This window comes from Pseudorca crassidens, chromosome 7 (assembly GCF_039906515.1).
Source record: "Pseudorca crassidens isolate mPseCra1 chromosome 7, mPseCra1.hap1, whole genome shotgun sequence".
Classification (NCBI taxonomy): Eukaryota; Metazoa; Chordata; class Mammalia; order Artiodactyla; family Delphinidae; genus Pseudorca; species Pseudorca crassidens.
In genome coordinates, this window is record NC_090302.1 from 15,332,384 (window position 1) to 15,345,277 (window position 12,894).

General features: G+C 43.5%; 1 protein-coding gene across 2 annotated transcripts in view; it reads left to right on the plus strand.

Moving 5' to 3' along the window:
- The window catches only part of BRINP1 (BMP/retinoic acid inducible neural specific 1), a 189,733-nt gene that overhangs the window by 126,553 nt on the left and 50,286 nt on the right, over positions 1 to 12,894 (plus strand). For both annotated transcript variants that reach the window (XM_067743513.1, XM_067743512.1), the window contains exons 4-5: positions 6,555 to 6,724; positions 10,024 to 10,129. In XM_067743513.1, coding sequence (XP_067599614.1) covers positions 6,555 to 6,724; positions 10,024 to 10,129 — 276 coding nt within the window. The remainder of the gene's footprint in view (positions 1 to 6,554; positions 6,725 to 10,023; positions 10,130 to 12,894) is intronic.

The window sequence follows — 12,894 nt, forward strand, 5'->3', positions numbered from 1 at the left end:
TATTGTGAAGATTAAATAAAATGATGCATTGAAAGTGTTTGGCACCTAACAAATCATTGCTATTGTTGTTCTAGCTATTATTATTATTATTGTTTTTATTATAACTATTGTTATTGTTATCATTTAGTGAGACTAAAAAATTGGGGGACTTGGGATTAAAACCCATTCCTACCACTCATTAGATGAATGGAAGACATTGAGAAATTCCCTTTCCTGTCTGGCTATCAGTTTTTCCATCTAAATATAAGGAGGTGCAGAGAATTGTATTCACTGTAATTTTCCCTAAGGAGAATACCGTATTCACTTAGAGGAAATCCTTTGATTAGCTGTTTGGGGTGTCAGGTGAGTTCCTGCGGGCACGCTCAAACAACAAAAAATGATTCTTAAACTGTCACATAGAGGACAAGTAAATGCGTTTAGGGAAGAGGAAGGAAGCGGAGTGAGAAGGAGGAAGTGGAGCTGGCAGGAGGGCTGACATCTAAGACATTTCCATGGGATCTTCACTCTTGGGGTGAAATCCGTTAAACTCAACATAATTGGTATGAGTGATTTTTTTATGGATGGTGGTAAAGGGAAAAAATTGGGGTCTGGAATGACCCACATAAATACAGGGATAGCAAGTTCCCTTAGTCCCTCTGAAGATCATATTTTGGATTAAAGGAAACACCTTGGAGGTGGGTGTCTGTGTGATATATACAGCTAAGCTTGCACACGTGCATGGGAGCGCATGTCTCCCTGCACAGATGGATGGGCACAGACGCCTGCCTGTGCTTGCGTGAAAGTTAATCTATATGCAGACATACATACATACATATGCAATGCACACACGCATACATCTTACACCCATGTATATGAGTACAGTGTACACATATGTGTATGTGTAAGCTTGCACATGTATGTGAATGTATATATATTGCATGAATGTCTGTTGATGGGTGAACACTCACGTTTTTGTGCTTGTGTATGTTTGTGTGTATACTCGTTCCCCACCCTGTATTTTGGGAGAGCTCCCCTTGGCTAAGAGGAAGGCTAAGAATAAAGTCACAGGGTCTCAGAAGGAAAGGATGAGGGATGCCCCAGAGGCCTGAAATCCAGACATCCCCTTCCTTCTTCTGGGAACAGTGCCCCCAGGTGACTCAAAGGATAAGATGATTGACTTGCCCCCACATCCCCCATTTCCTACGTGTCCCACTCTGTTCCCCTCTGAAAGAAGTGCTACAGAGAATGAGACAAAGCCCCCAGAGACAGAAAGATTGAGGAAAGGGGTGAAGAGGCAATTTGCAGGAATGCCCAAATGGGAAAGCGACTCTAAACAGAATGTTCTCTTAATAAACAAGAAATTAAGTCTTAATAATGCAGCAAGAATTCCATTAACCCCTCTTGATCTAAGGTTTGCTTCTGCCAGTTCTCAGTCCGGAGGGAACTGAGCTGTTTCACCTTCTCTTTCACAGGCCCCTTGGCGAGCCTGAGCTGACACTTGTAATATTTATATCCTCTGCTTCCTGGCTCTAACTTCTAGCGTATATTCACTTATTTAATCATTTACCTCTCCACCCACCTATCTATTCACCTATTCATTTAATCATCTATCTCCCCATCCATCCATCTATCCATCAAATGATAACTGAACATTTGCTCTTTGTTTGACCTGGGAAGAGCATTGGGAGCGTTAGAAAGAAGAATCAGAGTCCTTCCTGCCCCAGGCCACCACTCACCACACCTGGAACTCAATGTCTAATTGTATATAAAGTCATTTTTAAGCCAAGTCTATTCAGGTTACTGCAGAGTCCAATTGTGTCCTCCTGCATAACTGGCGAAGACTTCATGGGAAGGTGCATATATGAGTTTTTTATTCTGAACTCAACTTGAGTCTAGGCATGTGGAACCCAGAGATTAATTTTGAAAATGATGAATCTTCTTACTGGAAGATTGCAGTCAATCAACAAACACCGTAGAGTTGGACCACTTCCACATTTATCCATTTACCCACACATACCCTGATCATTTGTTAAGCACATAATATATGCCCATATCGTGCTAGGCAAAGACAGTGAAATGACGAAAGACTCCTACATACTCATTGACTTCACAGTGCTTCTCCTCTAGTAAAAGAGAGAGGCTATTAAACAAGAAATCACCAGGAAATGTGACAGGTAACATATTGGAGAAATAAAAGAGATCGTGGGAGCCCGTGGTTAGAGTTCTTACTTTAGTTTAGGTAAACAGTGGGGGATTCAGGGAAGGCTACCTAGAGGAGGTGTCTTAAGTGACACCTGAGGGATGAGTAGAAGTTAGCCAGGAGAAAAGCAGAGCCCCAACCATAAGAGAAAATAGGGCACATTTGTACAGGATAGAGCACAGCTAGAGAGCAGCACGGGATGCAGCTAGAGAGACCAGATCATCAGTGTCTTGGGTCCCACATTATCTACAGGGATGCAGGCACCCTGCATCGTTTCAACATGCAACTAATAAACTATTAATGATATTTTTATTTCTTTTTTCCATTACAGTTCTGTTTTTATTTTTTTAATAGAAATATAGTTGATTTACAATATTGTATTCGTTTTAGGTGTACAGCAAAGTGATTCAGTTATATATACTTTTTTCAGATTCTGAAAAATTCTGAAAAAACAGTAAATCCTTATTGCTTATCTATTTTATGTACAGTAATTTGTATCTGTTAATCCCATACTCCTAATTTATCCCTCCCCTGCCTTCCCTTTGGTAACCATCAGTTTGTTTTCTATCTGTGAGTCTGTTTTGTCTATAGATTCATTTGTATTATTTTTTAGAATCCACATATAAGTGATATCATATACTATTTGTCTTTCTCTGTCTGACTTACTTCACTTAGTATGATAATCTCTAGGTCCATCAATGTTGCTGCAAATGGCACTATTTCATTCCTTTTTATGGCTTGGTTTTATGTTTGGTTTAAGAAGATCTTATACCACATCTTCTTAAACCAAACATCTGTTGATGGGTGTTTGAGTTGTTTCCATGTCTTGGCCGTTGTGAATAATGCTGCTGTGAATATTGGGGTGTATGGGTCTTTTCGAATTAGAGATTTCTCTGGATATATGCCCAGGTGTGGGATTGCTGGATCATATGGCAACTCTATTTTTAGTTTTTTAAGGACCCTCCATTCTGTTCTCCATAGTGGCTACATCAGTTTACATTCCCAGCAACAATGTAGGAGGGTTCCATTTTCTCCAAACCCTCTCCAGCATTTATTAATTAATTAGATATTTTACTTTGTTTTTTTACATTTTCCAGATCTTGGGACTCTGCTGTGTGTAATTTACAGGTACAGTGCATCTCAGTTTGGACCAGCTGCATTTCACATGCTCAGTAGCCACACTTGGCCAGTGGTTCCTGTACTGGCCAGCATGCATGTAGTCACTGGGTGACTCTAAGAACGGGGACACTGTCTTATTCATTTGTCACCCAGTGCCTGCCAAAGTGCTCAGAACACACAGAATACCCAGTGCATGCATGCTGAGCTAAACGTAATGGACACACTAGAGCGTGATGGACAGAGGTGATGACAGCTCTCTGGGGCGGGGGGGGCGGAGGGGAGGGTGTGGCTGGGGAAACCTCGCCAGTAAGGTGATGGCCAGCCGAGCAGGCTCTGAAGAGTGTATAGGAGATGCCAGGTCAAGGACACAGGGCAGTAAGAGGAAGTGATGTTTGAATTGGTCCCAAAATGCTGGATAGGATTTCAATAGTCAGCCATTTAGGGGAGGGACAGAATGGTATTCCAAACAGAATAAAAAAGAGTCTGAGGAAAGCCTGAGAGGAATTGGCAAGAATAAACCATGGAGGCAGAAGGAATGGTTTGGCTGGAACACAGGGAGGGAGACAGGGCTGAAAAGACAGGCTGGAGGCTGCACGTGGAGAACTCTGAATGACAATGAAACCACTTTCTAGAAGCAGTCATGGAGGGGTCCAAGGCAGAAGAATTAACCTAGGTCAGGACTGTGCCCTCGTCCTAGGATAACCACTGTTCTTTTGAAAGTAAATTGTGTTTTCCATTCAACTCAGAAATCATCAGTGTTCTAAAGAAATTTCAGTTATCTTAGATATCAGGCTTTTGTCCTCAGAAAGTATCGGTAATGTTTGTTCTCTGACTATCCTGTTGTACTGGGTTGACTAGAAGTAAGGATAAGTCTCATACAATTGGTATTTTGTGGTAATCGAATAACGGTGGTTAACCCTTCCTCAGGGCTTACTATGTGCCAGGCAGGGCTCAGGTGCTTTATGTCATTAACGGATTCAATCCTATGACAACCCTAGGAGGAAAGTACAGTTAGTACTCTCAATTTTACACATGCAGAAACTGCAGTATAGAGCAGCATTCCCCAGCCTTTTTGGCACCAGGGACTGGTTTCGTTGAAGACAATTTTTCCACGGATGGGGGTGGGGGACGGTTCAGGCGGTAATGTGAGTGATGGGGAGCGATGGGGAGCGACGGGAGTGGTGGGGAGCGATGGGAGTGGTGGGGAGCGATGGGAGCAGTGGGGAGCGGTGGGGAGCGATGGCAGTGGTGGGGAGGGATGGGGAACGGTGGGGAGCGATGTGAGCGGTGGGGAGCGATGTGAGCAGTGGGGAGAGATGTGAGCGGTGGGGAGCGATGGGAGCAATGGGGAGCGATGGGAGTGGTGGGGAGCGGTGGGGAGCAGTGGGGAGCGATGGGAGCAGTGGGGAGCGATGGGAGCAGTGGGGAGTGGCGGGGAGCAGTGGGGAGCGGTGGGGAGCAGTGGGGAGCGGTGGGGAGTGGTGGGAGCGGTGGGGAGTGATGGGAGCGGTGGGGAGCGGTGGGAGTGGTGGGGAGTGATGGAGCGGTGGGGAGCGGTGGGGAGTGATGGGAGCGGTGGCGAGTGATGGGAGCGGTGGGGAGTGGTGGGGAGCGATGGGAGCGGTGGGGAGCAATGGGAGCAGTGGGGAGCAGTGGGAGCGGTGGGGAGCAGTGGGGAGTGATGGGAGAGGTGGGGAGTGGTGGGGAACGGTGGGGAGCGGTGGGGAGTGGTGGGGAGTGATGGGAGCGGTGGGGAGTGATGGGAGTGGTGGGGAGGGGTGGGGAGTGATGGGAGTGGTGGGGAGCGATGGGGAGTGATGGGAGCGGTGGGGAGCGATGGGAGCAGTGGGGAGCGGTAGGAGCGGTGGGGAGTGATGGGAGCGGTGGGGAGCGATGGAGAGCTTGTGGCCACTCACCTCCTGCTGTGCGGCCTGGTTCCTAACAGGCCGCAGACCGGGGTTGGCGACCCCTGGTATAAAGAGTGCAGGTAACTTGTTCCCATAGCTAGTTCAAGTCCAGGCAGTCTAGTTCTAGAGACTGCCTTCTACTACTACTCCAAATGATTTTTGATTGCTACAATGAACAGACAATGATATAAGGACTTTACGTGTGTTAATTAATTTATTCTTCTTAATTATTCTATGCAGTAGGTGCTGTTCTTCTCCTGATTTTGTTCATGAATAAACCGAGAATCAGAGGGGTTAAGAAATGTCCCCAAGTTCACAGTTAGTTGAGAGTGAAACCAGCGGTACAATGATCAGATCTATTTAGGTGGCATATCTGGAGCTTCCTTTATGAAGTTCTGGTGAAACATCTTGTTGTCCAAAATAAAATGCACCATTAGTTAGTACTGTTAGTAATCTATGCATGTATTTCTAAGGAAAACTTCATGGTAAATTATATAAGACTTTCTGTTTCTCTCTCTCTCTCTCTCTCTCTCTCTCTCTCTCTCTGTTTCTTCCACCCTATGCCTAACTTTCATGTCATCTCCTCTCTCCCCAAGATGTAACTTAAGAAATACTTATTGAATGAATGAAAAAAATTGATGGTTTAACTATTTACTATCTACTATATGCCAAGCACTGGGCTTTGTACAAGGGGTACGGCAGTGGCTAATATAGACAGTGTCTGACATCACAGGGCTGACAGTTTAGTTTTTCCTCTCTATCTGTCTATATCTGTGTTTGAACTATGTCTTATCTCTCTATCTCTCTCCCTCTCTCTCTGTCTATATCTCTGTTTATCTATCCATCCATCCGTACATCCATCTGTCTGGGAAGGGGTAGCAGAAGGAGAAAGAGAGAAAGGAAAGGAGGAAAGAACAAGGGAAGAAGAGAGGGGAGAAATGAGAGGAGGAATAGGTGGAATTGGATGATGAGGAGGAAACAGAGGAGAAGAAAGGAATGGGAAGGGACCATCTATGGCGAATCCATCATTTTACAGAAAAGCCTGAGCCTTGAAGAGAGGAAGTGAGTTGTGTTACGAGATGATGCTGGTGAGAACTATGACGTGGATTAGTAAGAGCTGGACTTGACGACTAAGAGGCTTTCCATGATCTGCGTCCTGATGGAGCTTGGCGCTTACAGACACCTCTGGACTGTCTTGCTTTCATTGTGCTCTTGATTTTCAGAGGCAGAAGGAAATTTGGGCAAAATGAGTGAGAGGTCTGAAGCTATTTTCGGCATCCAAGCCGTGAAGGCTTCCTACGCATCCCAAAGCTCAACGGGCTGCCTGGCTTCTTTCCTTTTCTGTGCAGGGGAGGAGGCCTTGACCATGTACATGGACAAAAGTCGCCTGGACAGGAAGTCAGGGAATGCCACTCAAAGTGTTGAAGCTCTGCACCAGCTGGCATCGTCCTACTTTGTGGACCGTGATGGTACCATGAGGAGGCTCCATGAGATCCAGATATCAACTGGAGCAATCAAGGTACGGCTTGCGGGTGGCTTCGGGTGGCAGGCTCTCAGACAACAGCACTGCACAAAGGTGGCCTGCGAGTCAACGGGCAGATGACATCCCTGGCTTCTTACCCAGGGAGCTAACAGTGCCCCCCTCCAACCATTCTGCCTGAGGTGCCTGAGGTTGTCAAGTGCCCCTAATATCCCGAGCATTGTCATTAAGGCGACCACATGCACTGATTTCCTGGGGCAACCCTGGCTATAATCGTGGCAGAATTAAACATAGTACTTTCTTTCACTCTTTTTTTTTTTTAACAGCTTTATTGGAGTATAATTGCTTTACAATGGTGTGTTAGTTGCTGCTGTATAACAAAGTGAATCAGCTATACATATACACATATCCCCATATCCCCTCCCTCTTGCGTCTCCCTCCCACCCTCCCTATCCCACCCCTCTAGGTGGTCACAAAGCACCGAGCTGATCTCCCTGTGCTATGCGGCTGCTTCCCACTAGCTATCTGTTTTACATTTGGTAGTGTATATAGGCCCATGCCACTCTCTCCCTTTGTCCCAGCTTACTCTCCTTCACTCTTAAAGCTCTGTGTGGATGATTTCCAGACTCCCTTTCTAGGTGAAGGAACAGGCTACAGTGGGTAAATCATTTTCGAAAGGTCACAGAGCTCTCAAGAGTCAGATTATGCCTAGGTCAGTAATTGGTCAACACCTGTGTTTTTCATCCTCCCTCCCCATTTTACAGATGGGAACACTCAGGTCCAAGGGTTAAAGACTTCTGCTCAGGGTTACACACCTAGCCAGTGCATTAACAGGGACTAGAACTCTACTCTCTAGACCAGGGATCCACGAGGATTTTTTGTAAAGGGTCAATAGTAAATATTTTAAGATTTGCAGGTCATATGATCGGTATTACTACAACTCAGCTGTGCTGCTATAGCACAAAATTAGCCATACAATCAGTGTGTAAAAAATGGGCATGGCTGTGTTCCAATAAAACTTTATAAATCAGGCAGTCTGTCATGTGCCGACCCATGCTCATCTACCCCAGCGCTGTCCAATAGACCCTTCCAAGATAATGGAGAGACTGTATCTGTGCTGGCCAAGACAGGAACCACTAGTCATATGGGGTTATGGAGCATGTGACATGTGGCTACTTAGACACTAAATTTGTAAGGTTTTTTTTTTTTAATTTATTTAAGTTTAAATAGCCACATTGGTAAGAACAGCTGTGGAGACTTTCAGCTCAATGCCTTAGAGCATAGGTACTTAAAAAAATTCCACTTTAAATGCAGTAAATTCAAGGATTATCTTTATAAAGAGAATAAAGGAGGACATTTTTGATAAAAAAGGATTAGTTCTTTGGAGGGTTTCAATGAAGATTTTTCTGCATCTCACAGTTTCTTAAACCAGATTATACCTGCATTTTACCTCATTCTTCAGTCTGTTTTCTCTTCCTGAGCATCTTCCTTCTGAATAAAATGCAGACCTAGTCTTATATCAAGACTTTAAAAGGGATCTCTAGGGAAAAAGTGTGTGTGAAGGGGTGAGGGGTTGCCGGGGAGTGTTGGTGGAAGTCAGGCAGATGAGTCAGAAACTGACCAAGGGAAGAGAAAAAATGTGGGAGGGGAGAGACTTGCTGAGGAGGGAGGGAGGAAGGGGAGAAATAAATCAGATCAACAAAGAGCCAGTTTATCCGAGAAGAATCGCCTATATTGGGGGGATTATGGTGTTAGGGAGCTCAGCACAGAGACATGGAGCTCGATGAAGCCGTCGGAGTCTGAGTGAAGCAAAGGCCTGGTTTTCATTATCACCAAATGGTTCCCTCCCCGCCGGATGGGATGCGGAATTGAGATATTGAAGCTCTGTCAGAAGGTAATCCTCTTTTGTGCATCCCGGAAGTGCAGTGTGCCTCCTCACGAGGAATTTCTTAGAGAAATTGCACACAGGCCACTCAAGGAGCCATTCTTGCAGTAGCACCATCCTCGACACTCAGTCTGGCACTTGGGTTTTTCTAGCCATTTCTTGACGCTACCTCAAGACCCAGCTGGCTAGAACTGGTCTCCCTGCCAGCTTTGTCCAAGATGAGCAGCTGACCCAGGTGGGGAGGTTTTGCCCGTGGTTTCTCTTCCCGAGCATCTTTAGCAAGACGGATTGGTAGTTTTGAATCTCATTGAACAGTAACGAGGTCATTATTCTGTACACAAAAAAGAATACATTATTTTTTAAAAGCAAAGCCTAATAACCTTCCATTTTTGTACTGTTTCCTAAGTGCTAGATACTTCAAAAATGTGGTCCCTTTACCGTTAGGGTGGGTAACAGAATTACTGACATTGTGTAGATGCAGAAGTTGAGGCTTAGAAAGAGGAGTTAGTGATCCAAGGCTCTGCTGCTGGACGGGGCAGAGCTGGCATTGGGAGATCTGTGTGACTATTTCCCAAGTCATCATTCCTGACAGCAGTCAGTGCTGTGTCCTTACAGCTGGATGCAAACCTCAAAACAAGCCTACAAGTGATTGTGTTAAATAATGGAAAGTAAAGGCTAAAGACATGAAGAAACCACTTTACATACTAAACCATTCATATTTCAAGGTTATCTTTTAGAATAGCTGTTTCCCTCTTGTCCACCACCTCAATTATTCTAAGACAGTGTTTGAGAAACACACCACCAGGGGATTGGGGTGATCATTCTGCAGTGGAGCTGACTGTGCTGTTTGCTAATTTTTTTTTTTGAAAATGGGAATAATTTTATTGTTCTTGCCTAATGATAACGCATATTTACTCATCGATAATGCACGTTACAATTTATAGAGACTCTTGGTAATAAGATGTCAGTTACTGAACATATGCCATGTGTCAGGCACTTACACCCATCAGGTTTAGGCTCACCACCCTAGGATTTACTAGCTTCAGATTGCAGGAGCTTACAGAAGTGACTGCCTGAGGGCACACAGCAAATAAAGGGCGCAGCCGGGATCTAACACTGACTCTCCTAACTCCAAAGCCCATGCTTTTGAAATACACTATAGTGTTTCCACTTATTTTTAGTTCATATAATACTTGAAATGGCTTTGTGCAGTGAGAACCAAGGATAGAACGTGGGCGTCCTGGCTCCAGTCTGCTAGATTGCCCTGCTATCCCGTTGTCTGCTTGGCAACAGTCAGGCATGGTCCTTGACACAGGCAAGGGGCTCAAGAAGTGGCCGCTGACTCAGGTCAGGCTTTCTCTGCTGCCTGAGCTCTGCTGGGGGCTGACTCTGCAGGATCTGTCCCAGACAAGGGCATCTGTCTCACATCTGTCGCCCTTGATGTCCACTCCAGGTCACAGAGACACGCACTGGGCCTCTGGGCTGTAACAGCTATGACAATCTGGACTCTGTGAGTTCCGTCCTTCTGCAAAGCACGGAGAGCAAACTGCACCTTCAAGGTAGGATGTCAGTGGAAATGATGGGAACAGAGAGAGGGAGGGGAGAGCAGCCTGGGGGAGGAGGGATGAGGGGGTATCAGGAGGCATGATGTGGAGGGAGAATGAAAACTAAGATGAAAGGCAGAGAAACCAACAAAAAATAAAAATATGCAAATTAAGACAGTTGTGATATGATGTCTTTTTAAAAATTTTAACATATATGGGACATTGAATTCATGGTTATTAATTAGTTTTGAGATATAAAGTATGGAAATGTGAGCTTTATCTGATTGTTTTGATGAAAGTGTCTAAACAGTGTTATTTATAGATGTTCCAGATCTAATATATATTAAAGTTTCATATCATAGCCTCTGAATTTCCTACATTATTGTGTTTGATTCTCAATATATTTTGGCAGATATTATTTGAATTCCAAGAACTATAGGGCATTTTATAGAATTTTTGGTTCTATGTCAACTTCTTTCTCCTTATTTGTTAATCATTAGTGGTCTTCAGTATATTCATACACCCGTACGTATTTGTGTATGTGTGTGTGTGCTTTTAGCAGAGTTTACAAATGAGAACATTCAGTGCTGGCTGGAATATAGAAAGACGGATCCTCTTAGGCATGGCTAGTGAAATTGCAACAATTCTAAGGATTAATTTGTTGAAATACATACATATTTGTATTTGTTTATTATCTATTATATGTCAGGTACATGTTATGTGCTCCATATATACTCAAGACCTTGAAGAAAATACACTCTTTAAAATAGTCATTTTATCCTGATTAATTCATCATAAAGAGGAGGGGAGATTGTAGGGGGAAAATGATAAAACTTTAAGTATAGATAGTGCTGTTTTAAAAAGGATAATTTATAATAGCAAAGAAAAAAACAATGTAAAGATTTCAATTTTCCACATGAGGAGACTAAATGAATTGTGTAGCATCCATACAACATAATATTAGGCAGGTGCTGAAATGTTGTTTATAAAGAATTTTCAGGATACGTGAAAATGATTTACTGTAATGTTAATTAAAAAGTGGATGGTTTCTGACTGAATGTATGGCATGATCTTCATGTAAAAGGATAAGGAAAAATAACATTGCAAGGAATTATGCGAGATGTTAAAAGAGGTTACTTCTGGATGATTAGGTTAGAGATGATTTATTTTAGTCTTCCAATTCCTTTTCTAACTTTTCTACAATGATCGTGTATTAACTTTATAGTCATAAAAACTGTCATATGCTTTAACTTTGAGCGAACTAAGAATGTGACCTTTTAGAAAGGTATCTGATAAAGGTGATTCTGAATGTCAGTGGGAGGAAATTTGGGTTGAGATTGGCAGGTCGAGCTAAACAGAGCCTAATGTGACTTTTATATTCTGGTTCCTTGGCAACTCTTTGATTCATGCTCCTGTTATAGAAGATGGTTGGAAAGTGGTACAGAGCAAGCTTGGTAGTGTCACTTGGGAGCAATGAATGAAAATCCATCAGGAAAATTCAGGCCAAGAGAGTGGTCTAGCATTAAAACAAAAGCCAACAAAACAAAACCTCAAGTACATGAAGAATAATCCTGCACCCCTTTAGTAGACAGAAGAGTAGACAGATGAGTTTGGTAATGCCTGATAAGAAATGAATAAGGAAGACAGACCTACCTTGGGTGCACCAGGATTTTCAATATTAGCTCCTGTGATGCCTACAGTGAGCTTGTGGGATGAGAGCAGGGTTTGAATCCAGGAAGTACGGCTCCGGTCTGTGTCTGGTCACCCTGCTGTGCACGTAGGACGTAAGTTATAATCAGAGTAAATTAGTTGGGATTAACAGGATCTCACTAGGAATTTATTAAGATCTTAGGGCCATTTAGAAGCTGATTTACAGTGAAGCTAAGGAAGCTTAAGATCCAGGGCTCCCTCACCTTCTAAGTCCCTAAATTTTCTCATTCTGCATATTCATGTTCACATGTAATTTTGAATTCCGTTTCTCAATAAGCACCTGTAGCCTAAGCCTCAGTCCTAAAACCCAGATCTGCCATTGGTTACATTATTAGCAGCATGTTATTCACACAAAAGAAGGAGATGACAGCTTTGTTCTGTTCTAGATTGGTCAGAGCACACCTGGTGGATTGGGTCCAAGTGTGGGCAGCACATTTCAAGAGGGACATCAAGAAACTGAAGGAGAGTGTCTTATAATACATAACTGATGAAGGTGGACTTAGAGCAGAAGGATGTGTCTGTGGATACCTAAAGGGCTGTCTTGCAGAAAAGTTAGTCAAATTCGATAATATGGATAAAATGGGGCAAACCTGATCTACATGTGGGAAACTACAAGGATCCCAGGTTTAAGCTAGATCTCAGTTTAAACTCAGTATAAAATAGATCTTCTAATGCACATTCATGTCCAAACCTGGAATGTCCTGCTGAAGCATATAGTGACTCTCTTGTTATTAGGGTTATATGTTGGTGACGTTTGGTAGGGATGTTATAGAAACTATTTAATCATCATTCCACCGTGTTGGTGATTGAATCGATACTGATGCTTAGGAAGATGCTGAATCACCAAACCTTTATCGAGACTGACTATGTGCCAAATTCAGTGCTACATCCTGGGCCTGTGAGCACAAATCAGTTCAACTCCATTCAGCAAATATTTTTCAAGAACTCATGTTGTCATTGGGCTAGGCACAGAAAACAGTGGTGAACAAGACAGACATACTTTTTGCCCCAAGGAAATATACACTCTATCAAAAACATGGGTTTAGACGAATAATAATGTGCAATGAGTT